Below are 27,086 nucleotides of genomic sequence, written 5' to 3'. Positions count from 1 at the left end.
TCCCAGACTCCTATGTGACTAAAGAGTGGAAAAACAGGCTGGATCTGAAATCAGAGGACTTGGGTTCGGCAGATTCCTACCATTGTGGCCTTAGGCCAGTCACTTAACCTCTGTGGGCCTCATTTTACCCATATGAAAAATCAAGGGCTTTCACTAGATGAATTTCAAGGTTCTTTTCCTGTTTTAAACGTATGACTCTACACTTATGTGCCTCATTTATTTCAGTCCTAGCAAGCTGCCAGACACATAGTAGACACTTGGTAAATCTTCACTCCTTGATTGATTTCAGGCTACTACTATGACCTTGATGACTCTTACGATGAGAGTGATGAAGAAGAAGTCCGGGCCCACCTTCGATGTGTTGCTGAGCAGCCGCCCCTCAAGCTGGACACGTCCTCTGAGGTATTTTGGCTCCACTGTTCTCATGTGAATGTCCCAAAGGCTTTGAATAAGGTCGTTAGCCGGATGCTGGTATTTTGCTAAGTTTTCTTTCAACCCTTATCTACCGGTGAGCTTGGGTCTGCTCTGTAACACTCTTCCACCTGAAATCCATCTGTTGGTCTGAACGCTGGAAACCCCCGCCGCCATTTTAATGGCAGCACAGTGAAGTGAACCCTGGACTTGGAATCCAAAGACATGGGTCAGGGTCCTTCCTAGATAAGGGATCTTGGTCCTCTTGCCTTTTCGGGGGCTTCCTCTGCTGAATGAAGGACGTGATGAGCAGCTTCTGCAGTCATTTCCTTGTGTGCTTGTGCCCCTGTGAGTCTATGCCCCAGTCTTCTGGCCTCTTCCACCATTGTTACTTCATCCTTTATCCAGAAGGAAAATGCCATCAGAAGGACAGTGAGGAAACCCAGGGACATTTCCCATTTACCAGAGAGAGAGGTTTTTGTGACCCACTGAGGTTGGGAAATACTAACACTTGTGCAGTGAAAAGGCCTTCGAGGTGGGAGTAAATTTGTTATTGAATAAAAACAAGCTCCATCAAACCTCAGATCTGTTACTGGGTCTTTCCTCCCTCTTATCTAACCTCTGGCAGTGTTCTAGCTTTCAGAACTCAACAGAAGAGGGAAACAGGTGAAGGGTTTGTGCCAAGCAGAGGAGGCCCCCCCCAGATTAGGAATTGTACAGTCTCACATCCCACGGATGTGTGATTTTGAGGGAGAGGATGGGAGACGTGAAACCAGTCAATTCCTCTTGGTGCAGAAGAACACAACCATGGGGGGTTGGACCAACATAGTGGATGTGACTTAGCATAGAAGCCCAGGCTCGCCCATAGAGTCTCGTTCTGACACTGACCATGCCCTTGGGGTAAGCAGATTGAGATCTGTGCAAGGCATCCAAATCCCAACACAGTTCTCTTTTTTTGTTGTTTTTTGGTTTTTGCTAGGCAGTGGGGTTAAGTGACTTGCCCAAGGTCACACAGCTAGTAAGTGTCAAGTTGTCTGAGGCCGGATTTGAACTCAGGTTCTCCTGACTCCAGGATCGGTGCTCTATCCACTATGCCACCTAACTGCCCCTCCAGCACAGTTCTAGAGTGGATTTCCTGCTGCCTAGCCCACAAGAGCAGCCCTTTGGATCTCTAGCTTTCTCTCCCAGTGGTGGTATTTGTAGTGGTTCTCAGAAGGCCAGGGCTCTGAGCAGACAACCCAGTCTGATCCAGCAGGCTTTCTGGAAGGGCTCATAATGTGCAAGGTGTTCTTCTAGCCAGTGCCATGCAAAGACAAAATGAAACAGTCTCTGCCCTCAGGTAGCTTCTGTACTCGGGGGTCAAGGTGAAAATCAGGACTGCTTTCCCGGAAGAGGTGGCATGTGAGCTGATTGTAGAAGAGAGCTAAGGCTTCCGAGCCCCCCCACATCCCACCTCCCCTAGGAGGTGGTAACCTCTCCCCTGTCTGTTACCTGATGTATAGTGGAGTTGGCCTGGGCTTCTCCCATAGGCTATAATCCAATTTTCTTGAGGAAACAATTTTTCCCTTCCTCACTCTCTGTCAATTACAGAGGCAGCCATCAATGATTCAGGCTTTGAATTGTAATCTGATGCTTACTGGCTTTTGTACCCATGGGCAGGTCACTTAAGAAAACTCTGAGCCTCAGTTTCCTTATTTGTAAAGTAAAGATGAGACCTGTTGCGGGGCAATTGTGAAGAAAGGCCTTTGTCATTCCCCAGGCATTATGGAAATGTGAGCAATTATCATTTCCTCATCCTTCGCCTGGAGGGCAAATGGCATTTTTCACAAATTGTTCGCATGTGCCTTTTTTTTTCCCCCTTCTGTCGGTTGTGTTCTCCTGGGGCCTTTCACATGATTGATCACCACATTTGTGGTTCACTGATGCCTTTTGGAGCTAGCTCGCCCTCCGTAGAGTATTTGTGAGGTACAGCAGGATTCAGGGTGCTAGGAGTCAGACAAGACCAGATGATGGTGGAGATGGAAAGTCCTGGGTTGGTTTTTAACTGACTTTGTTTCCCTGTCTGGTCACCTCTCTCATTTAGAAGCTAGAATTCCTGCAGCTCTTTGGCCTGACCACCCGACAGCAGAAGGAGGAGTTACTGACTCAGAAGAGGAGGAAGAGGCGCCGGATGCTGAGGGAGCGGAGTCCATCACCCCCAGCCGTTCAGAATAAGCGACAGACCCCTTCCCCTAGGCTTGCACTCTCCACTCGATACAGTCCCGATGAGATGAACAACAGCCCCAACTTTGAGGAGAAGAAGAGGTTCTTGACCATATTCCACCTGACTCACATCAGTGCCGAGAAGAGAAAAGGTATAGCCCGGAAGTCTTCCCTCTCTGTGATGTCTGTCTAGGTCATGGGGTTTGGTGATTCCTTCTTTTGTACAGTGGGATGAGATGAGATGAAACTGACCAAAACGAATAGCTTATCTTGAGTCAGTGGTCAAGAGCATTCCTGACTCACAAGTTCTGCGTTTTATTCTAGCTGCTAGGTGGGCATATGTTCCTATGTCACCTGGGACGTACCTCTGTCTATCTTGTTCTTTAAAGCTCTCCAGGAGGGTAATCCTGTCCAACTTTCAGCTTGACCCCCATCCTAAATCTTGACTTCTTTTCTCTTTTTCCTCCTCGGTGGAGGCGGAGGGTAGCTGATCATCTTGAGAGATGGCTGTTGTCCCAGCCACCCACATTGGTCCCTAGAGGTAAACTTGGTAGCAGAGAATTCTGCTCTGCTTAGGAGAATGAACGAATGTCTCTTCAAACCAGCTGGTTGGTACCGGCTCTGTCCATTCATCTTGCTCAGTGGATACCATCAAGTTTCTTTTTCCTGCTAGGCTCCATCAGTTTTCCTTCTTGGTACATCCTCTTGGCTTGTCTCAATGGCTTTTGTTTTCTGAGGGGCAAGATAAGGAGATAATTATCAGTTGCTGGCAAAGTTTACGGAGACCCAGCTATTACTGTGCAGAGACAGAATCCTTGAATTTCTGGGATTGTGCCAGGGGAGGGAAACGCCACCAGCTTGACCCTCCACCTCTCCCACTATAACCAGAGAGTCAGAGAAAGCAAGTCTCCTACTTGACCCATGATGGGTTTTGACACATCAGGTTAGCGGCTAAGGAATGTGGCCAAACAGTTGTTACTGCAAGTACAGTGAAACAGTCCACATTAGACACATACATGGGCGACCAGCCAGGCTCTCTCTGTGTTTATTCATTTAGCCCTATTTTTGGTTCATTTCAGTATTCAGCTTGCTTAGCGTTAGTCCAATAATATCTCTGAAAGAAATCACAGAAGAAGGAGGAAAAAAACCCCTTCAAAAATCCCTGCGGATCAATCCAGAATTCATTTTTAGAACTGTGTTCTTGATTCTTTTTTTAATCAGCAGGCAGGATTTCCCTTCTGTCCTTGAAGGAATGGCAATTCATCTGTTGAATCATCAACTCTTAAAGTTAGCGGGGACCTCAGGGATCTGCTGTCAGCGTCCCTCAGTAATAGCTCTCACTGCCTTTAGTTTTGTCAAGAGAAGGCAATATCTCTTTTAGCTATGTAGTCCTGCTGGCTTCCAGGAGCAGGGCCACTGCCAGTAGGGCTGTATAAATTTCATGGTGTCAGAATTCCCAATAAGATGGTGCAGAGAGTTGATCTGATTCAGTCTGCTCTTAGGTGAACCCTCAGAGGGCATGTGAGTGGAACTTCATTTTGGGTGGTTGTGTAGGAAAATACAGTGTACACAGACACAAATTGAGCTCTGACAGGGTTAGGGAGTGTGCTCGAGTGAAGGTTGGGCTTCTAGCTGTGATTTTTATAGGTTGGGGCCAGAGTCTTTCCAAGAGAAAGGTGTCTTCAGTATCTTGCTAAGTCATTGCACAGATTTATTGGAAGGCATCTGATGTACAAGTCCAGGTTACAGAAGTAGAGACGAGAAAGACTAGTTAGTTAATGAGTCAAGAATTCGATTTTTATTACCTTCGCTGCTATGGGCTCCTCTCTGTTGGGAGTTTCTGTGCATTAAACACAAACCTAACACATGATGTTTGGTTTGGTTTTTCTTTTTTTCTTGGCTTCCTGTTCTTGGAAGGCTGATCATGGCCTGCGGCTACGATTCCCACTTTTCCTCTCTCTCTCTCCTGTATGATGCAACAATCTTGTTAATCCCAGGCTGCTTTTCTCACAGACAAAGAGAAACTTGTTGAAATGCTCCATGCCATGAAACAGAAGACAATGTCAGCAGCAGTGACAGACTCAGTGAAAAACGCTACGAGGGACAGTCCCATTATCTCCCTGAGCGGTAAGGGGCAGGGCCGGGGAAGGGCAGCTAAAGCTGCTCCTAGGATGTGTGGATTGGCACACTGCCCTGGGCCCCTTTTTCACCTTGAGTCCTACCTCCATCAGGATGGAAGAGCATTCTGTCGTACAAAAGTCCTGTGTTCTAAAAGAGTGGGGAAGATTCTTCCCTGCTTCTGTAAGTGATTAAAAACACTGAAGGTCAAGGACATTTGACTGGGTGGGTGTTGAGAGAAATGAGGGGCTTCTGGGAGCTTAAGAAGTGAGGACTCTGTCCTAGGATGAGGGGCCCACAGCCCTTTTTGATCTGGACCAAACGTGTAATGCACAAAGGTCTACCTTTTGCTGGATCAGTTGAGTTGCAGTAATTACCCATCTCTCAAACTGGTGAACCTTTAGGCTGGCCTAATTCTGTGTTAGTGGATGCCTATGTAGTTGTTTTTCTCAGTTTAATTTTTTCAACCATAAAAAGGGAACTCTCTGGATCAGTCTCTTCTTTGCCTGCTCTGCACCTGCCCTCTTCTACGTGGATGCTTTGACTCTCTCCTCTTCTAGTCTAGATCTCTGGGTGTCTCCGGCACTTGGTTTCTAATCTCTTCTCTTCCCTTTACTGCCTTACTCACCTTTCAGCTCTGCCAATCGGAGCAGGTCACTTCACCGTCTGCCTTCATCCTGATGCCTCTATTTCTCTCCCTGATGTAGTCTTTGTTGGCCAGTTTGAATAAACAGACTCCCACTTTCCAGGCCATAAAGTACCCCCATCCCTCCTTCAGACTCCTTTCTTACTAGAAGACTGGCCTACGGCATAGATTGATACCTCCCAAAATGGGACTCGGTGTGGCTCAACAGATGGTCACTGTCTTCAGCTGAGCTTTTGATCCTTCACGTTCCACTTCCTTTCCATCTCCAAGCGTTTGCTCTGAGTAGCCCCCTGGGAAGCTGTTCTCTTTAGAACGTGTAACTCCTTGGGACTGAGCACTAGCCAATATGCTTGGGGCTTCTTACAGCACGTTGCATCGTGTAGGTGCTTCATGATTTTTCTAAATTTTTGTTTCTAAAAGAGCCGCTGATGCAGCAAGCCGCTGCAGATGCAGATAAACCCATCAGTACCGCAGCCTCCTTATCTGATGCCCCGAAGGCCGCAGAGCCTGGAAGACTTGAACAGCTCAGACCCCAGGAGCTCCAGAGAGTTGGGGATCCAGCCTCAGAGAAGGCCAGAATGAGTGAAGCCCATGGCGGGAAGAAGAGCTTAAGCATGCTTCATTATGTCCGGGGCTCCTTGTCCAAGGACATCCCCATCCCACTGTCTCACAGCGTGAATGGGAAAAACAAGCCCTGGGAGGCCTTCATGGCAGAAGAATTTGCGCACCAGTTTCACGAGTCCGTGCTTCAGTCCACCCAGAAGGCCTTGCAGAAGCATAAAGGTAATGAGGATTGATACCACTTGGCAAGAGTGGGCTTGCCCTGCTCTGCTTTGGGGCCATAGCAGCTAGTGTTTACACAGCAAGGAGCCACTTGATTGTAGGTTCTAGAAAACTATGGCAGACTATATCACCTGAGCCCTTGAATACTTCCATGTATTGACTCACCAGTCTTCACAGTGAGGTCCTTAGCTGGCAAATACTCTTCCCACTTAGCAGAGGGGGACTTAGAGACAGATAAAAGTTGACTTTTACCAGGACTGTGTAGACCTAGGCATTGGAGCCAACCCTTAGTCCAGATTTCTGTCCACTAGCCTAGGGACATGGGGATCTAATTATTCAGTGGCCACAGAAGCAGAAAAAAATTATAATCTAGCAGATGACCTGGCTATCCCGTGCCATGGAGAGCCTTGAAAATTTTGGTGTTAGAACACTTGAAGAGCTGACAATTGTGTCAGCCTTTGTTTCTGATCAGTTTTTCCTACTCTTTAATGATTTTTCTAAATTTTTGTTTCTAAAACAGCTGCCAATGCAGCAAGCCACTGTAAGAGTGCATTGGTAATATAGTAATTAGTAATGTGCATTGAGTGGTAATTTTTTTGAAAGCTTAATTTGATGTGAGAAAAAAACCTTGATGGTCTAGTTCCAGAAAGAAATAAACTTCGGCAAACTCCAGGAGCAAAAAACTCCAGTCTCTAGAACAAAGGTATGAACGTTTAGGAAAGAAACAACCAAGAAAGCAAAGGAAAGCAGGCTGACTGTAGGATCATTGGATTACATATAGACCAAAGCCGGGAGGGAACTTGGAGATCATTTGGTCCACTTCTTCATTTTTCAGATGAGGAAACTGAGGCCCAGTAACTTACGTAAATGACAGAGCCTGGATTCAACCACCAAATTCAATGGTCTTTACACTGCACCAAAATGGTTTTGGTTTGGTTTTGTTTTTTTCGACACTGAATGAATGAATGTTGGGGGAAGAGGGGTGAAATTTTTCCAATGGTTAGCATGGAGATGCTTGAGAAAATCATTTTTCTTGTGGTTTGGTCTCAATTAAGTGGTGACACTTTGTGTCCATCCCTTGATCACAACCTTGCTTAGCAAGAAAAATGAATTTCCCACCTTGGAAGCACTTGTATTCCAACCAATCCCTGCCTTGCTCTGTTGACCAAACCATACACAAAGCCCTCCATTTAGGTAAAATTTATCAGAGCTTGTTGGGCTTATCTTGGGCTATTCCTTCACAAACCGTAGGTTTCCCTCCATGTTATGCTGGGCCATCAAAAGAAGGACTTTAATGGGCAGGATCTATGTGTATCTTTCACTCCTAGAGGTTTTCTCATCTGAAAAGTGAGGTTGGACTAGATGTTCCTTAGATATCTCTTTTGGTTTCAAAATCCTTTACTTCTCTGATCCTTTCCCCCATCCCTCCTGCCCGAAGCACAGACTCCCCACTCCAGGATCTTCCTTGTCTTTTCCACTCCAGCACTTTGTTCTGTCTTACGCCTGGGGCCAGGCTTCCCTACTCATCCAAGATGACTAATGTGGTAATTCCCTTTGTTTATATGCTAAGAGAAGACTAGGAGAGCTCCTTGGAACCCTCTGGTTCCTAGCCTGCATAACTACAAGGGCCATCTATGTACCTTGCTTAATGCTTGGTGAACCTGTTGGGTTCTGTTGCCTTGTCCATAGACAGAAATAACGAGACTTGGAATCCAGAGAAACCCGAGTTTGAATTCCACCTATTAATATTCATAAGTTGTATAACTACAGATTAATTAACTAACTACTCTTGGTCTCGATTTCCTCATCTATAAAGTGGGGGCAATACCCATAGTTCTTATCTCATTGTTATGAGAATCCAATGCGATAATAAATTTAAATTGCTTTGTGAGTCTTAAAGTGCTAGATAAATGCCAGCTATCGTTACTGTAAATTAAAGACAATTTTATTAGTGGACGAACCAGCGCAGATATAAAAATCTCTGGCATCAATTTTTTAAAAAAATTAATATATAGAAAGTACATTTCTACAAAAATTTGTCTCAAAAATATTATCCTCAAATGGTTCTTCTCCTTTAAAAGGTTACTAACCATTGGTCTCGTTGAAAAGGATGGGGGAAGTTCACCCACTATTCCTTACCCCTCCACCTTCAATCTATGTCATGGTCACATGAGTTTTTTTTTTTAACCACTTTGAAGACTTTGAAACCACAGTGATTTTTCTCATTTCTGGAGAGCCTTTCTCCCATTATTCTGTGATAGGTTGAATATGGCTTTTCTACCTCACTGGTGTGCCGAATAATTTTCATTATCATGACTTTTTTGGTTAGGACTTTAGCTGTGTTTTTCCCTCTTCCCCATGATAGTCTGAGGTGTGTTTTTCAGGGCTGTGTAAATCTGTTTAGTCAGTGGAAAGCCCACAAGTTTCTGGCCTTCTTTCCCAGAGGCCATTCGGTAGGAAGACAAGTAGAACTGAACTGGGGAAACCACCACCTTTCTGGCCGGCTGGGGCTCTCTTACCTCCCGAATGTGAGCCTTTGGCAGTGCCAGCCCCAGGCCTCCAAATTTAGGAGCTTAGGTAGAACGTCGTACTAGCAAGGATGAAAACAAGCTCTCATACCTGGACGTACCATGAGTCCTGATGAACCTAAACCTTAGCTTTCGATTTGGGACTTAGAAGGCAAATGAAGGCATCAAACGTGCCCTCCCCCAGTGCTGCCAACACAGTCCCATAATGGTAAGCACCACTAACAAATCCTTGGCCCTCTGAGGTTTACATGTCCTATCTCATTTGAGCCTCTCAGCAACTCTGGGGGAGGGTAGGTATGGTATATATTGATAAGTACAATAGATATTATTCCCAGCTTTAGATATGTGTTAGCTCTGAAGATCTTTAGTGACTGAGGAATGGTCACCCAGAATTGAACTCAGGACTCTCCAAGTACAGCGTCCTTCTTACCACTATACGACGGTGCCTCTTCACAGGTGAAAGTGATAGGACAGACACTGTCAGAAGGATGTACCCTTTCAGTCGTGATGCATTTCTGCCCGCCTCCCTTTCAATCCCCCTTCTTCCCCCCATGCCCAATAGTGTAGGTAGTGGGGGAGGAGCCAGCTGCTGTATGTTTGGGATGCCTTGTCTTTGGCCTTATCATCCAGCAAAACTAATTGACCCCGGCCCCATTAGCACCCTGAGCGCTGAGCAGAGAACCACTGTAATCAACAGGTGCTCAGCTTGTGGCTTGTCTCTCTGTTCCAGGAAGTACAGCCTTGCTTTCTGCCGAGCAGAACCATAAAGTTGACACCTCCGTCCACTACAACATTCCTGAGTTGCAGTCCTCCAGCCGGATAGCGATGCCTCAACACAATGGGCAGCAGGAGCCCTCATCTGTGCGGAAGGGCCCCATTTCCCAGGAGCTGGACAGAGACTCAGAGGAGGAAGACAAAGATGAAGATGAAGAAGAAGAAGAGGAAGAAGCCCCCAGACCCAAATGGCAAGGGATTGAGGCAATTTTTGAAGCTTACCAGGAACATATAGAAGGTCAGTATATAGGGTAACTTAAAATTTGGCAGACCATTTGAGGATTCCATTGTATATTTGGGCACACTAATAAATGACAATATTGGTGGTAATAATACCTAACAATTATACAATGCTTCATAGCTATAAACATGTGTGTGTGTGTGTGTGTGTGTGTGTGTGTGTGTGTGTGTGTGTGTGATCAATCATATTTAGCGGTAATGACGCAGAGAGGTCAGGTAATGCAAACATTTTATAGGTGAGGAAGCCAAAGCCCAGAGAGAGCACATAACTTGCCTGTGATCATGTAACTCATAGTGGGTGCAGCTGGCATTGAACCCCAGCTCTTTTGACTTTTCATTCTCATGCTTCTTCCTAGTGGATGGATTTGGGGGGGGGGATGGGGCAATCAGGATTAAGTGACTTGCCTAGAGTCACATAGCTTCTGAGTGTCAAGTGTCTGAGGCCAGATTTGAATTCAGGTCCTCCTGACTGCAAGGCTGGAGCTCTATCTGCTGTGCCACCTAGCTTCCTCTGGATGGATTTCTAATGACAAAACTGCACCCAAACACCGGCATTCTTCTACGTTACCACCATCTTTTATTTCTAGGGGGCAACAAGTGATTCCTGACTGATCTCTGTCCAGAAGTTATTCTGTGGGTTTATTCATAGTTAATGTCATACCCTATTTAAGAGGAAGTAATGGAGGAGCCCGAATGAAGGTGAATCCTGCTCCCGGCGGGATCTGACAATGCCAAATGACCTGCAGAGAGGGCTGCTAAATATAGTCCTAATCATGTGCCACTTGTGTTTTGGAAAGTGACCTAGTTTCACTTCAGCCCCAGAGAATCCCGAATGCTCAATGACCATCCATGCTTCATACCTAAGGGGGCCAGGGGCTGTTTCCTTTCAGGGCTGGCATCCTTTTCAAGTGTTCCGACGAACACGTACCTATACTTAGATGATCTCAAACATCCCTTCTAGCCAGAAAATCTTGTGGGACACACTCCTCCTTCTGCCAAGCAGATCACGTGATAATAACCACTGAAATACACTTGGTGTTGACCAACCCCCAAGTCCAAGAGAGGGCAAGCTGAGACTGGCTTATCAAAGATGAGCTGAAAAACCAGAAAGCACTTAGACCATCCATCTACATTTTACAAAGAAGGAAACTGAAGGTTACATGCCCAAGTTCACAGAGTTATTATCTAATGACAGGACTGAGATTAGAACCCAAGGTTTCTGATGTCCAGACTTTTCCTTTTATGACTACAACTTGTCATTTTGAATCAGGCCTATAGAGTCTGGTATGGATGGAGTTTTATCATACATTTTTTTAAGGGCATCATGACTGGTGGGTTGGTATAACCCATTCTTTCTTCCTAAATGATTATCAACAGACAAACCAGACCAGAACAAGACAGTTCGTCTTTCTTTTTTGTTTTTTCCTTTTTTCTTTTTCCAGGTGTAGGGCAGTTATTTACTTCTTCCACTCAGAATAAATGCCTAAGAAACAAAAGTCTCCTAAGCGCATGTTGATAGACTTTAAAGCATGATTCAGTAACCCATACTCTCCAAAGAGGTTGATACTTAAAACAGGGAATACTTGGTGAGACTCTTGAATAGGTATTGTGCCTTCACCTCAGCTCTGTACTGTCCGAATGATTCCCTCAGGGTCTGTGTCTTCTGGCCATCCAGGTCTCTGATCTTTGTGGTCATCTTCTCTTAGAAGGCTACACTTGTAGAAACTTCCTTCTTGACAGTTCCTCTTTCTAATTAAAGCTGAGCACTTTGCCTTCTTTCCCAGGGAGGTGAGCAAGGCTGCTATTTGGCCAAGCAGAACATGAAAAGAAGCTACTCATTACAGAAACTTGCTTTTGATTGCTTGATGGCAATAGTGAAAGTCTTTTGTCTTATTGCAGAACAAAACCTGGAACGGCACGTTTTGCAGACCCAGTGCAGACGGCTGGAAGCCCAGCACTATACCCTCAGTCTGACAGCAGAGCAGCTCTCACACAGCATGGCGGTGAGTGAGTGCCCGGGCCTGGTGGGCATGAGGATTCTCCTAGCTCCCACTTACTTCTGTCACACTTCTGTGGTGACGAAGCATCAGAATCTTGAAAGGATCATAGGATATAGAACCAGAAGGGTCTTTAAATCAGCCACTCAATCAGCAAGCATCTATTAAATGCCTGCGAGGTGCTAGGCACTGGTGAAAACAGATACCAAAGTGAGACTTCCCGTGTTCTCAAGGGATTTATGTTATGCCAAGGAATACGCAAAATGTTCACAGATAAGTAAATACAGGAATTTTACAAAATACATACTCAGTGCTAGAGGTGGGATGATGGCTGAGACGGTGAGGAAAGATATGATCTAATCCAAGCCCCTTATTTTGGAGATAGAACTAGGACTAGAGAGGGAAAGTGATTGTGCTAGGTCACACAGGTATTTTTGAGATTCAAACTCGGCTCTTTGGACCACAAATGCAGTACTTTCCTTCCTGAAACCTGTTGTCCCTCTCACTTGTTCCTCACAAATACCCTGTTGTATGAGGTAGGTAGCGCAGATGTCCATGTCCCTAACAGTAAAGGGCCTGCTAAGATGCCTTTCTTTTGCTCAGGTTATTTAAAAACAGGAAGAGGATATAAAAATCTAACTGCTTTGGATTCCTACAGGAACATCCTTTCAAACTGATTGCATTTGGAGCTATGTACACTTTCACCTCTGAAAATTTTATTCCCAGTTCATATTAATAACCCAACAGTTCAAAAGATATATCTATGCCTTCTAGGTGAACAGTGCTGTATTCAGTGTTGAGAATAATACAAAAATGAAAATGAAACCAGTCTTGCCCTCAGAAGGCTTGCCTTCTACTAGAGGTATACAGTATGCACACAAATAAAGTAATTCCAGGAGGCAAAGAGCACTAAGAACTGAGGGATCAAGAAAGGCATTGCATTTCTTTTTTCAGTCAAGAAACATTTAGTTTCTCTTCTTCCCATCTTCCTCCATCCCCCCCCACCCTCTCCCAAAAAGGAAACCTAGACCCTTGTAACAAATATACGTGCTCAAGCAAAACAAATTCTTGCACTGGTTGTGTCCCAGACTGTGTCTCATTCTGCATCTTGTGGTTTTCATTCACTCATCTCTTCCATAAATATGTAGTTGACAACTTGAGGACAAAGAAAGTATATGGTGTTCAGACTGAGTGACTCAGTAATAGAACGGGGACGGGTAAAAGAATAGTGGCCATTTTGACTGGAGATGGTAGTGGTGGTAAGGACAGTTAAGTTATAAGGAAGGTTTGGTTCTTTTGATTGTTTTTGTATTTGGAAAAATGTAGAGCTTTTGTTACCTTGACATATGCTTTGAATATTGAATTGGCATTGGCACTGTTGAGAGAGGAGCTGCAGTTTCCCTTACAATGTAGACATTGTCTTGACAGCAAATTTCTTTTCTGTCTCCAACAGGAATTAAGGAATCAGAAACAGAAGATTGTTTCAGAAAGGGAGCGACTTCAGGCAGAACTGGATCACTTACGAAAGTGCCTTGCGTTGCCTGCAATGCAGTGGTCTAGAGGTTACTTCAAGGGATATCCCAGGTGACGTTCCCTTGCACTAGGCCGAACATATAGTATAGAAATATTATCTATTTTATTACCTTGAATATTTAATATTTTTCACTGGGAGGTTTGAAGCTTAAAAAAAAAAAGAAAAAAGAAAAAGAATTTGAGAATGTGCCATGCATGAAGCAAAGGATTCTGGGATCCAGGAAAAAAACTTAATCTTGACTGCAATGCAATCGAATCACCTTTGTAATTCTGCAAGCAGCCCAATTAGGAAGCCCATAGCTTTTATTTTCTTTTCAAGTTGGTTTTGTTCTTTATTGCCCCCTTTATTGTTTTGGCTTTTATATATACACATATATATATATATATATATATATATATATATATATATAAGATGAAGATGAAGGTTTCATTACCAACACTAAGACCCATTCAGTGTTCCAGGAGTGCCTATCTGCACTTGACTGGATCAAACCAATTCTGTATTCTTTCTGTTGCCATATTAGTACTAAAAGAACTGAATTTCTGCTCAGTAAGGATGGAGTTGGCCTCCGTCTACCCCACAAGTATATGGCTTTCTTCAGTTGGAGAGGAGATTGGGTGCATTGTAAGTGACAGGATTGTTCATTTCAATTACTCAAGTAATTATCTTCAGAGCATCATGTCCTGGGAGCAAACCAAGCCACAGTACTTGAGACTTTCCCTAAGGCTTTCCCACTGGAAATGCACTTATCAAAAAATAAAATGAATAAACAAATGGAGGGTACCTTTTTATTATGGGGAGGGGCAGGGGGGGTGTTATTGTACAGAACTATACAGATACACACACACACACACACACACACAGACCCACAATGTTGTGTTACTTCAGTGGGTTATGTTTTCATACAAACACAAATTTTGAGAGAAAAAAAAAGTCAAAAAGGTGCTTCGGCCTTGTACTGTGTATATATATTAAAAAAAAAAAACAAAGTTTTGTATGTTTTTATTACTTTAATTATTGTTATAAAAAGCCTGCCATTTTTAATATGTGGTTTTGGGGGAGGGTTGGTTTGGGGGTTGGTTTCCTGTTTTGGGTTTGTTTTTTTTTTTTGGTTCTATTTTTGTTTTCGTTTTTTGTTTTTGGCAAAAAAAAAAATCTTGCTTTTAGTGTTTGTACCGCTGCTGGTCAGAACATTAAAATATTGAAGCATTTTAAAGAATTTTTTAAGAGGCAAAGTAAAAGCTTTCCACTGGCGCATATGCTGTCAATTCATTTTCAACTTGTGTTGTACCAGAGAATTCTTTCAAAAGCCATGCATCACTTCTAACCTCCCTCCTTCCCTTCCTCTGTTCTTTCTGTTGTTGTTATTTTTTTTCCAGCACTTGGAAAGTAAATTGCAAATATGACCAGCTGCTATTGAGTGAGGAGGGGATAGTCTGTGTTGGGAACAAGATTAAAAATTACTTTTGTGTGTTTTGTGCGACCGCGTGCGTGTGTGTGTGTGTGTGTGTGTGTGTGTGTGTGTGTGTGTTTTCAGAGACCTTTTCAGGAAGTAAATGTTCTGTGATCTAAATCTATGATGTCTTACAGCAATCTGAGCAGGTGCAAAGTAGAAAACTTTAGCAGCTTCACTTAGATGCAAAGTTTTAAAAGCTTTTAAAGAGCCTAAACATAGAGGTAACATAATGTCTGATCTGAACTCCTCTTCCTTTTTAATGGATATGGCAAGCGCAGGAGAGGCTAGAAACATGAAGGAAGAACTGTAACTGTACAGAACAGGAGAGGGGATTCTTTTATCTTGCCTTAGCCTTCATCCATCTCTGCATTGTTTGGGCAGATTCACTGTGGATGGGGAAATTGGGTTGGAAAGAGGGATCCCATTCCCAGAGAACAGAATGTTTTGGGGATGTATAGCAGAAGACAGAGTGGTCTTGTCGATTTGTGATGTTTGAACTTTCCCAGTTAGCTAGTGAGCAGTTGAGTTGCTTGGAATGCTGCTCTTCAATTGGTAAAGGGTGTCCCGATCTTTTCTCAGTATAGATACAGCTTTCTAGCAGATGGCATTAACATGGTTTTATCTGTTCCTACACAGTTTGTTTTGTATGTTTGCCAGGAATCTTCCAGTTATTAGCAAACTCAGACAAAAAGGGCCGCCAGTATTATCAGCAGTCAACAAGAACCTTCCTTTCCAGAGACATTACTTGAAGAGAGATGAAAGGCTGTACTTGTATACCTCCTTCCCTCAAAAGACATTGTGAAATTTGCCATGTACTCTGTAGGTGGAGCTTGGAGGTAAAGGAGCTAATTTGCCAAAGACGAGGGCAAAAAGTATCAATGTACTTCCCAGAACAAAATCTGCTTGCTGTTATCTAGTCTGGAATTTCTGAGGGAGGGGCCTTTTCCGCTGCTGGCTCTGCTCCAGAGCCCTTTTCCACAGTCCATGGAAAAACTCGTCCTTTTTTTTTTGTTGTTAACTTGTGGGCTAGCCATAGCCTTGGCTGAAGGAAACTGGGCAGGGGAAGGTTTATCAGCTCGTAGGCCTGTGACATCATGGAAGAGGGAAAGGACAGCAAAGGACTTCAAGGAATGGGGCTAGCCTAGAACACACTTCATTTTAGTTTATCTGGCCACCAGTTCCAGGCTTTGAGGAATATTTTGTTAGCTCTTACCTTGAATGAACTCTCACTTTCACCATCCTGGTATAACAGCAGGCAAGAGATGGTATGGTTTCCAAAGGTACCTGTTGATTAATAGATGGGGTTGAGACTACTCTACTATCAAGAGAGCTTTGACTTCCCTTGTTTCTGATTGGCATTTGAGTCTCAGCTTGATGTCTGAGCTTTCGGTGCCCATTTCCTTATGTAGGTCTCTGAATACTCTTCTTCCTCAAAAAGAAAATCGAAACCCATAGAACAGCAATGACCATTAGGATGAGGAACTATTGAAATAAAAAACACATTACTGAAATGTGTAAATACCCTGATGGGTTTTCCCCCTGGTCATGTTTAGAACAGCACTGACACAGAAATGATTTACAATTATTTTCATACATTTCTATTCTGAAAAATGTGAGAATATGGCAGTCCATAGTATGTTTTTAATTTGGCTGTGAGAAAAACTGACAAAATACAAAATTGGGAAGCTTTTTAATTTCTCCTTGAGATGGATTGAAAAGCAGAAGAAAAAAACTTTAGAATACAAAATAGTAAAAGTTCAGATATTTATCGTGATTGGCTCTAGATTTAATGATGCTCCCTTTTTCACGATTTATATAGAGACTGGTCTTTAGCAACTAGAAATGGCACGTCATTTTTGCAGAAATAAGACTGCAACCCAAACTCCTTAAGGGTACAGTGATGAAAACAACTGCATCATAAGGTCCAGCAGCTAGATAGATATTTGCACTTCACCCCCAAATTGAAACAAAACAGAATACTCCTGAGGCTTCTTCATTCCTTGGACTTACATCCCAATGATGTGATTTTCCTATTGCAAACAGACATTCTGGAAGCAACACATGGCTGGCTCTGCTATAGAAGTAAGACACTTATGGTAGTTCAATTTCCAAAGGAACAGCTGATGTCTATCAGTTGTCTCAGAAAAGATGAGAGTAACCCAAGATGTCACCTTCAGTCACTTTCGTATGTTAGAAGAGGTGACATTAATTTGGAATAATCTCAATCAGGGGCTTCAGTTGGAGAAATCAGTAAGTTGCCCTTTTAAGGAAATTAATTTCATTACTCTAGAAATACATGAAGCTGTGATTCAAATTCACTTATGAACGGCATTTTAAAAACATTGTACTGCCCCACAGTTGCCATATTTATGAAGAGCTGAATTTCAAAGAGGACCCATTTAAAAAAAAATCTTGTTATAAATGTATCCACTCCAAGTTATCTCTTAAGTTGCAGGAAGATTTCAAGGAGCTGCCACTAGATGGAGATGGTCAACACGCGCCAATTCTAGCACTCTTGACTGTATATTAGCCACTTGCAGCAATTCCTATACTCTTTAAAGTAACAAACGCTGTTGATTCTTTTTTTTTCTTAATCCTTTGGTAGCCTTTCCCCAACTTTTGGACCCTGTGCTTTACTCTAAGAATTCTTCATTCTGCCTTGACCCAAAGCCCATGCTGATTGGTTGTGATTTGTATGTACCCTGTGCATAATTCCTAGAGCAGTAAATCAGTACATGGGAAGAGGAAGGGCACCTCAGTCAACAGGGGGGCAGTTTAGATGCTGTGAAATTAAACCTGTTCTAAGTGTACTTGTTTGAATTAATTGTATTGTAATATATTATTTGTTGAATGTAGTAATTAGGTATTTATGAATATATTGCTGTAATTTCTGACAACATCCAAAAAATAAAATCTTCATAAATCAGTGTTGAGGATTATTTTCTGATTAAAGCGTTACGAAGGACCAGCTTGGGCCTTCACCAACCATTCAACGGCTCCACTATGACTCAGACTTGGTTTCCTATTTTAGAAACTGGTAAAAAAGACAAAAATCGGAAAACAGGGATATTCTGACATGCCAGTTCTTGAATATGCTTCCCTCCACTCCAAAAAGCCAGTATAACAAAGGATGTAATCCTAAAATATGGGAATGAGAGTGAGCTGGGATAAAGGCCAGGAACTTCTTTTGCTCATGATTTATTCCAAAAGGTGACGTGTGAGATGACACATAAACCAGTCAACATACTTATTAGTAAATGTCCACATGACAGCTGCCAGCCCAATAAAATTAGTCACAAAACACTTGACTCCATACAACTAGAAAGATGGCAAGTCTTACATTCATATGTTTATGTCCTGTACAATGTATTACACCTGGTTCAATAAAGATTTGATGAATCTTAGCCCAAGGTCAAAGGAATAATGAAAATCAGACATGAAACCATAGTTTTAGAGCAAAGAAAAATGGAACTGGGGTGTGATTCCTATAGTGCCTACAAGTAGTATTTGACTTTGAATTCATAAAGTAGAAATATTTTGGGAATTAACAAGCTTGCGTAGTAGATGATGTACAAGGATGTACTCGTCAGCCATCCTCGGTACTTAAGTCACTGGCCACTAGGTGGCAGTGTACAGCCCTTTCAGAAGCCTCCATACCCTCATCTCAAGTCTGTTTTGCAAGCTGCTAAATTACTGATCATGCATCATCAGTTATTCAACTAAATACTCACGATAGTTTATTTGGGGGTTTTGTTTAGGAACTGGCAGCCTCACCTCCAGAATTTGTGAAATAATGCTGCTTCTGACCACAGGCTTGGGAACTGACTATGGAGCAATTGCTTAGCTACCAATTTTCCTCCAGCTGATGGGAGCAGCATACCGATTTTTCTTCCTAATCCCAAACTGCTTTTGACAAACCAACATGCACCAGAGAGGGTAGGTAAGTGGAGAGAATGCTTCTTCATGAATTCCTTTTAAAGTGTAACAGCTGACTTGGAAGTTTACAAAGTTAGTCATGCAGGTTAAAGAAGGACCCTGGCCTGTGACCTTGGCCCTACCCGCCTAGTCACAGGTGCCTTCGTGACTTTTCTAACGTGGAAACCTTTGGAGAACTAGGAGTGTTACAGTCAGTCAGCACGTATTAAATAAGCACCTTCTGTGTGCCACGCAGCTGCTAGATGCTTTCAGCCACCAGCGGTAAGCATTCTGCAGCGCACTGTACTGTGATCTAGGAAAGCGTCATGCAAAGATGACAATCTCTGTCCCTGAGGAACTTGTTTTCATTTCCTGAGATTCAGAACCACCTGTCAAACATGGTCTCCAGACATTTCCCACATCTGCATTTTAACACTAGTGATTTTGACTGGTAATTTTTGGTTAGACGCTCATCACTATTATTTGAAACTGGAACATTCTTTAAAAATAAGGGCTAGCATATAGCACTTCAGTGTTTTTTGCAAAGTGCTTTAAAACTATCTCATTTGATCCCCACAACCACCCTGGGAGCAAGGTGCTATTATTATCCCCATTTGACCAAGGAAATAGGCTGTGAGAGGTTAGCCGTCTGAACCTTGACCACCTGCAGCCAAAAGCCATTCTCTCGATTCCCTATCAGAAGTGGGGATAGATTTACTAAGGCCCCAATTCTGTGCTGTGCTTGTTACAGAATTAATAGTCTACTAGCTGATTCAGCAAGGGCAAAGGGAAAAGCCCATTCAAGTCCAAACAGACAGAAGACTTTACAAGTTTACTGGCAAACAACCAAGTGTTGTTTTGCGTGCAATCCAATTTAGACTTTAAAATGACCTAATAATGAAATGGTTGGTCTGGCTCTTTGAACCATCTTGACACAACAGCCAAGTGACTACATTACTGTCATACTGGGCAAACCCCCCAAACCATTCTGCCATTTCTGAGGCTGATTCAGTCTACACGTTTCACCAGAAGGAGCCTAAGCAAAACCGCAACACATGAGCATCAGTAACAATCCAATAAGATGGTCCCAATGTGCCATCTTTCTAAGTCTAACTTAACAATGAAATTGTTAAGATGATGTTAGGCCAGTAGAAAATGAAACAAAATAGACAGAAGGAAATTCTAAATCGCACCTTCATTATTGTGCCACTGGCATCTTATAAAAATGAGAAATAACATCCTGCTGGTAAGGAAAGGGTGAAGTCAAAAACCTTGAGACAACAGTATCTAAATTCTCTACCACCACTCATCTCAGCAGGATAGAGCGAGGGGTGGGAGGTGGGGGTGAACGGGATCTGCCAGGGAGAAGAAATTGTTTTGCAACAGGGCTACGCAAAATAAACGTGGACCCAAAGATACCCTCTGAAAGTGAGAGGAGGCCCGATGATTAATGTCCAGTCTCACACCTGTTGCTTCTCTTACTGAAAAGGAAAGGGTGACACTCTGCCCTTTGTCATCTACATGTGCTCTTGACATTCTGAGAACTTCCCAACTACAGGAAGTTCATTCCTGAAAAGTGGGCAAGGTACCAAACTAGCTTCCTTTCCGCTGCCTACCCTCAATCTTACAAAACTTAAGGAGGTCTCTCTTGCTACAATGTTTTCCTCTAAAAGTCCTGAGACTGAGCACTCTGTGCAGGATGGAGGTTTGTACGGAGTTTGTACATATGATTTAGGGCTTCTGTGAGGAATGCTCCAGTCGTGTTGATCTCCATCAAAGTTAGGTTATCGAGCTAAAGGGCAAGAAAAAAAGACAATGAGTAATATGTTTACTATAAATCTGAGGGATAAAGGTAAAAGTAAGAAACTTATCATTGCAAAAACCAAGCCAAAAGTACAAAAGGCACATTCTGTCTGCAAAAGTCATACCCAAATGCCATGCTACAACATGTAAAACTAATATCGTTCAACAGAATCAAGGTATTCATGAAAAAAAACCTGATGTTTGGTTTCATTCAAACCTTGGCTACTATGAAAGTGACCAAATTATACCCCTATTCAGTATGGAACTACACAAAGTCTAGGTACTCATAGACACAAGAATCTCAGCCTTTTCCCCCCCCAAACAGCTGATGTAGTCCCAGAATAAAATGAATCCATGAAAAATGTCTTACTATATGTATGTATATATACCTTGGCATGTGCTTCCTGCTGTTTGACAAAACTGTCTGCAGACACCCGGAGTTTAGCTATTCGAGTATCCCACATATCCTTAATCAGGGTCCGGATCTCATCTGCTTTGGGGATGTTATCCGAAGCACTACAGGAGGCAAAAATGCATCAGAACAGGTACAAAGTCCTAGGCCAAGGGTGGGGAACCTTTAGGCCATGTGGCGTCTCAAGGCTGAAGGTTCCCTGCCCTTGTCTAAGCAATATTACCAAGACTTCAGAGAAAGATGCTAACTATCTTTGACCCACTTAGTATTGAATTGTGTACTTTTAAAATGTAAGGATCTAACAAGCTTAGTGCCAAGTGGCCAGGTCCAATTTAGACCAATCATCAGTGGAGTTCCTTTTTTGTTAAAGCAACTGCCCAGGACAAGAACATCTCCTTACCTGTCCCACACTTCACATTCTAATACACTTGAGATTTAAAGTAAAGCTTCTCTAGCTGTCAAGCTCAGCTTTAGTAATTTCAGTGTGTCAAGAGTCTGTACTGAGAACATTATGCGTTTCAAAGGCTGGCTCAAGGAGGGGATGGTAGTTGTTAACTAGCCATTATTAATGGCCACCCTCTAAGGACGTGGCACTCAGTGCCAGAGGTGTGAAGGGGAATAGAACAAACAGAAAATGTGATCCCTGCCCTCAAAGAAACCAAACACAAAACAATGTTAACAAATGCAAAAGAATAAAGTAAAAATTAGCATCATAGCATCCCTTTGCTATGTAAAAAGAAGAGTAAAGAAAATCATATAAAGTAGAAGCCTTTCAGGTTAGGGTGAATCTAAGCTGAATTTTCAAAGTGAGAAGGGTGAAGGAAATAAATGGAAGCTGGGGTTAGAGGAAAAGATGGCCAAAGTCAGGTAAGAAGGAGCAAGCGAAATGATTCACATTTGGAACCAAGAACTAATGTCATAACTCTTTATCCCTCTTCTCCCCTCCCCACCCTGCCCTGAACACTGCAATTAGTAAATGCTTAATGGATTGAAATCGCAAAGACAGTACTTACTGATTTAACAGCAATTTGGTAAGCTCCATGTAGTAAGGACTAGGCATTGGGGTAAATGTTTCCTCCTTTCTCTCTTGATCTCGCATCTCCTCCAATTTTTCTGAAATATAGAGTGTAAAATGTTTCATATTCACAATATTTCTTTTTTTAAAAAAAATCATAAAATTGCATCTGTTTCCTCAGCCTATTTCAGGCCATTTTCCTTAAACAGAAAGGCTGATTAAAAAAAATACTAGTAGACTCATACAGGACAGATTGCCCAGATTATGCCAAATTTAAGAATTTGACTGTTAGAGGAAAAGCAGAAAACAATTGCAATTCCAAAATCAGAGGTGTCAGACAAACTACAGTAGCTGGTGGCTACTTCCCTGGGATGGGAAAAAACAGTGATAAGAACTTTTTCCTCAGTAAAATATTTATGTGTTATGGCTATCTCTTCCTTCAACAAGTCAATGAGACTTGGCCCAGATATGCTAGTACATCACCCAGGTCCAATCTCTGCCAAAGCCTCCTATACATAGGATAATCACATGCTGAAAGGATACAGTGAAACTACGTTTTTGTTCTAGTCAAACAAGTCTTTATGGCTTCTAAATATAAGATAGACATAATTTATTTAAAAATTCCTAACTACCTCTGCACCTAATTCTCCAAGCTACTGAATCCTTACTGAACTAGGCTATAGGAGGAACCTCTGCCCTTTGGCATCAGGGACACAAGTAGGAATTTCCCAATTCCTTTCCAAATCTCCCAAAGCCTCTTTCATAGGAAGGGACCACAAGTGAATTCAGTCCTTCTCCAGGAGAGCACTGGTATTGGGATATGGAGCCAAGGTGACCTCGGAGGTCATCTACTCCAACCCCCTCATTTTAGATGAAGAAATGGCAGTTAAGGGTCCTGTCAGCTCTCACAGCTATTGATATCAGAACTGGGCTTAGAATGAAAATCTTCCAACTCCCAACCAGTGCCACGCCATGTGGCTCCATAGCCCTAGCCTGGGGTGGAATCTTCATGGGAAGCAATACCTCAATGGCCCTCAATGATGCTTTTAAAAAAAGGCCCCTTGAGGCAGCTAGGTGGAGCAGTGGATAGAGCACTGGCCCTGAAGTCAGGAGGACCTGAGTTCACTGAGTTCAAGTAAGGCCTCAGACCAAATACTTGACACTTACTAGCTGTGTGACCTTAGGCAAGTCACAACCCCAATTGCCTAAAAAAACCCAACAAAAATATGGGAAAGGAGACATGCCTTCCACTTCTGTGCTAAGAAGCACAGACATTTAGCCTTGCCCCAACTGGTTTGGGACTGCTTCAGCTAGACACTTCTCTAGGAAGCAGGAGGGAAGAAGCATTCATAAAGCACCTACTAAGTGCCAGGCACTGTGCTATCCTTCACAAATGTGATCTCGTTTGATCCTTGCACCAACCCTCTGAGGTAGGTGCTACCGTGATCCTCATTTCACAGTTCAGGAAACCCCAGGATCCCCAGCTAGTCAGTAGCTGAGGTCAAATTTGAACCCAGGTCATCCTGACTCCACGCCCAGCACTCAGGGCAACAACAGCAGTAGACTCCTTTTATCCTGGTTCCATTTCTCCTGGCGAACAAAACCTCCAAGGTTTAAAACCTAAATTATACACGACGAGGGCCATCCTTAGATCAAATGGCTGGAAATGAGTGAGCAGTAATGAATCCCTCTTTGACAAATGATTGACCTGCACCCGTCAGGAAAGACAGCTCTGATCCTAACGGCAGTGCTGTAAACATTCTCCTCCTCCACGGGAGGCAACAGAGTTTGTACATGAAGTCAGCAGACCCAGTTTTGACTCCTCTGTCCTTGTCATTTTTCATGCTGGGGGATCTTGGGAAAGTTCCTCCAGCTCTCTGAGCCTCAGTGTACACCTAAAGCACGCATGTAGACATGTCAGTATATATAAAGGAATAATATTACTTACACTATAAAATCGAGACAGAAACTGTGACTTCCTCAAGGATACAGAAATTAAACAAGAATGCAAGGGTTACTTAAGTGCTGAAGTTCAGTAGATAGTAATGAGATAAGCACCTGCCCAACCAAGGGCAGAGACCCCACCACTTAAGACATAATCCAATCAGTTCTCTCCATCCTCAGCTTCTAACTAGACTTCAGGCACCTTTAGCCACCATCCTTACCAACATCCATCCACTCAGGAGGAATCACTCGACACTTCTGTCTCTGTTTCAGGTTCATCGCCAGCCAAAGAGGTACTTCCACAGGTAAACCAGGATTAAAAGGTCCCAGATCTCCCTGCCAGAGATGGAAAACAAGGCACCATGAGAAAACAGAGACCAAAACAGTAAGGTGAACCTCAGCCAAATGAAGAGAAATCATGGCATTAGTAAGAAAAAAAAGTTATAAAATCCTCCAAAAGGGCCCCGCCATCCAGCAGGCTTGGACACTTCTCCTGAGGGTCCAAATATAGCTACAGCTTAGGCTACAACAACAACTTATTGTTATTCCCAGGAAGTCTCCCTCAAACCTACAATTTCTATTAGGGGTAGAGAAAAAAGAGAAGAGGAGAAAGGAGGGGAGAGGAAAGGGGGGGAGGAAGGGAGGGAGGGGGGAGAGAGAGAGAGGGAGAGGGGAGAGAGAGAGAGAGAAGGAGACAGAGACAGAGAGAGAAGGAGAGAGAGAGTGAAAGAGAAAAAGGAGAGAGAGATAAAGAGAGAGAAAGAGAGAGAAGGAGACAGAGATAGAGAGAGAGAGATAAGGAGACAGAGAAAGAGAGAGGAGAGAGACAGAGAAAGAGAGAGAGAGAAGTAGAGAGACAGACAGTGAAAGAGAAAGAGAGAGGAGAGACAGAGAAAGAGAGAGAGGAGACAGAAAGAGAGAAAAGGAGAGAGACAGTGAAAGAGAGAAAGAAAGAGGAGAGAGAGACAGAGAAAGAGAGAGAGAGAGAGAGAGAGAGAGAGAGAGAGACAGAGACAGAGAGAGAGACAGAGACAGAGAGAGAGAGGAGAGAGACAGAGACAGTGAAAGAGAGAGAGGAGAGACAGAGAAAGAGAGAGAGAGGGAGAGAGAAGACAGAGACAGAGAGGAGGAGAGAGACAGAGACAGTGAAAGAGAGAGGAGAGAGAGACAGAGAAAGAGAGAGGAGACAAAGACAGAGAGAGAGGGGAGACAAAGAGAGAGAGAGAAGGAGACAGAGAAAGAGAGAGGAGAGAGAGACAGAAAGAGAGATAGAGAAAGAGAGAGGAGAGAGAGGCAGAGAGATAGAGAAAGAGAGAGAGGAGAGAGACAGAGACAGTGAGAGAGGAGAGAGAGAGACAGAAAGAGAGAGAAGAGATAAAGACAGAGAGAGAGAGAGGAGACAGAGAGAGAGAGAAGGAGACAGAGACAGTGAAAGAGAGAAAGAAAGAGGAGACAAAGAGAGAAAGAGAGAGGAGAGAGAGAGAGAGAAAGAGGAGAGAGACAGAGACAGTGAAAGAGAGAAAGAGAGAGGAGAGAGAGACAGAGAAAGAGAGAGAAGGAGAGACAGAGAAAGAAAAGGAGGGAGGGAGAGAGATAGAGGGGGAGGGGAAAATGAGGGGGAAGGGGGACGGGACAGGAGGGGGAGGGGAGGGAACAGAGAAAGAGATAGAGACAGGAGGAGGGGGAGAAGGGGGAAGGGGGAAGGGAAGAAAGGGGCAGGGGAGGGGTGGTATCTGGGCCAGAGGAGGAGTTCCAAGGTAGGAGGGAGGGCTCCAGGGAGGAGACGCCCGAGTCCGGGGAGGGGGTCCTAAGGGAGGAGACCCCCGACCCTGAGACCCGGGGATTGGGGGTGAGAACGGATACTCGGGAGGGAGGAGGAGGAGGGGCGCAAAGGCAGAGAAGAGACCGAAGTCCCGGGAGGCTGCGGGGCTGGAGAGGTCTGAGGGACTAGGAGGGGAGAAGGGAAACTGAGGCACGGGAGGGGGAGGGGAGCGGGGGAACACTGAGGCACGCGGGGGGGGTAGGCCCGGCATCCGATTACCCCGATGAGGTAGATCTTGTCCAGGCTGAAATTGGGGATGATGGTGACCATCTCCTTCTCGGCCAGGAACTCCACCTCAGCCGAGTCCATGGGTCCGGTCCCGGGTCCTCTGGATCAGAACCCCGGAGTCAGAGGCTGAGGGCGGAGCCGCCAACTTCCCGCCACTCCGACCGTCCCGCCCCCTGACGCGAGGAGCCTCAGGAGGACCTATCAGGAGGAGAGACGACGCAGGCCTCGGGGCGGGGAGGTGACGTCACCGTCTCGGGGATTGGACGAGCGCGCGCCCCGCCTCCTTCGTCGGCCCGGCTTTTCCGGGTTTGCGTCTCGCGCTTGCGGGGCGCCGGCGCTGTCTCCTCCGGGTGTCGAGTGCGGGGGCTTCCCCGCAGAGCTGCGAGTGCCGGCCCGAGGTCCCGATTCGTTCTTGTTCCGCACACTCTGCAGCAGTGACAGAGAGCGCAGAGGGGAAGAACGCTGCAGCGAGGGGCGCAGAGGGCCTGCGCTGGGGAGCCTGGGAGTCAGGAAGACCTGAGTTCGGGTTTTGCCTCCGACCTTTCCAGTCCACTGCTCTTTCCACTCTCCCACGCTGACTTCTCTCCAAGGGCCCCCAAAATATTACTGAACCCCAAGTCAGAAGAAAGATTGAGGTTTTCAGCCCTTGGCCTCTGCATTTGTTCCAACCCCTTTGGGCAAGTGTCTAGCCCAGCACTAATGCCCCGAGGAGTGAGGAGTGACCTTTGGGACCCAACCCAGCCTCCCTTAGACCAGGAGCGGTCCTGCAGCGACATTGCCTTTGGGCATGAAGTTCGTGGGAGCCGTGCTCTGTTGGAGACAGCAAGACCTGGGTTCAAATCCAGCCTCATGACCCCGACTAGCTGTGTGAGCTTGGGGCAAACCACCTCCTGCCTCTAAGCTTCAGTTCCCTCCTCAGTGAAATGAAGATACAAATAAGATTGAATCCAGTGCACAGTTAACAAGTGACTCCTTGCTATGTTTGGTAATAAAGGAGATTGCCAGAGGTAAACTGCACCGTCAGCGCAAAGTGAGTCAAGAAAGACAGAGGGGAGGAGTGCGTGCATCCCAAATATCTAGATTGATAGATATTTACTAAGCGTTGTTCATCCTTCATTTTCGAAGAGGACCAGGATTAAAAGGTCCCAGATCTCCCTGCCAGAGAGAGAAAACAAGTCACCATGAGAAAACAGACCAGAACAGTAAGGTGAACCTCAGGCAAAGAAGAGAAATCGTGGCATTAGTAAGAAAAAAAAAG

The 27,086-nt window shown here is 44.2% G+C and overlaps 2 protein-coding genes across 2 annotated transcripts in view; one reads left to right on the top strand and one right to left on the bottom strand.

The window, feature by feature from the left end:
* The window catches only part of GSE1 (Gse1 coiled-coil protein), an 804,746-nt gene extending 787,131 nt beyond the window's left edge, over positions 1-17,615 (top strand). Inside the window, 7 exon segments of the mRNA XM_020989231.2 lie at positions 290-402; positions 2,495-2,765; positions 4,627-4,740; positions 5,798-6,160; positions 9,419-9,700; positions 11,602-11,705; positions 13,153-17,615. Coding sequence (XP_020844890.1) covers positions 290-402; positions 2,495-2,765; positions 4,627-4,740; positions 5,798-6,160; positions 9,419-9,700; positions 11,602-11,705; positions 13,153-13,287 — 1,382 coding nt within the window. The 3' untranslated portion in view covers positions 13,288-17,615.
* A 2,165-nt stretch (positions 17,616-19,780) lies between these two features.
* Positions 19,781-26,013, bottom strand: GINS2 (GINS complex subunit 2). The gene is made up of 5 exons (XM_020989233.2): positions 25,820-26,013; positions 24,000-24,114; positions 21,833-21,932; positions 20,797-20,923; positions 19,781-20,396 (listed from the first exon to the last, which is right to left on the bottom strand). The coding sequence occupies exons 1-5, from the start codon at positions 25,907-25,909 to the stop codon at positions 20,271-20,273; spliced, it is 558 nt and encodes a 185-aa protein (XP_020844892.1). The 5' UTR covers positions 25,910-26,013; the 3' UTR covers positions 19,781-20,270.
* Positions 26,014-27,086: the final 1,073 nt, after the last annotated feature.

This window comes from Phascolarctos cinereus, unplaced genomic scaffold (genome assembly GCF_003287225.1).
Source record: "Phascolarctos cinereus isolate Bilbo 61053 unplaced genomic scaffold, phaCin_HiC Scaffold_2;HRSCAF=192, whole genome shotgun sequence".
In the NCBI taxonomy this organism is placed as follows: domain Eukaryota; kingdom Metazoa; phylum Chordata; class Mammalia; order Diprotodontia; family Phascolarctidae; genus Phascolarctos; species Phascolarctos cinereus.
This window is presented reverse-complemented; position numbering and strand designations above follow the sequence as displayed.

What these genes read in the sequence shown, in the direction of transcription:
- GINS2 (XM_020989233.2), bottom strand. Translation starts at nt 25,909, where the DNA reads ATGGACTCGGCTGAGGTGGAGTTCCTGGCCGAGAAGGAGATGGTCACC. An exon ending in ACAAGATCTACCTCATCGGG is followed by an intron (nt 24,115 to 25,819) that starts GTAATCGGATGC and finishes CATCTCTGGCAG; the next exon opens with GGAGATCTGGGACCTTTTAA. An exon ending in ACCAAATTGCTGTTAAATCA is followed by an intron (nt 20,924 to 21,832) that starts GTAAGTACTGTC and finishes TGCCTCCTGTAG; the next exon opens with TGCTTCGGATAACATCCCCA.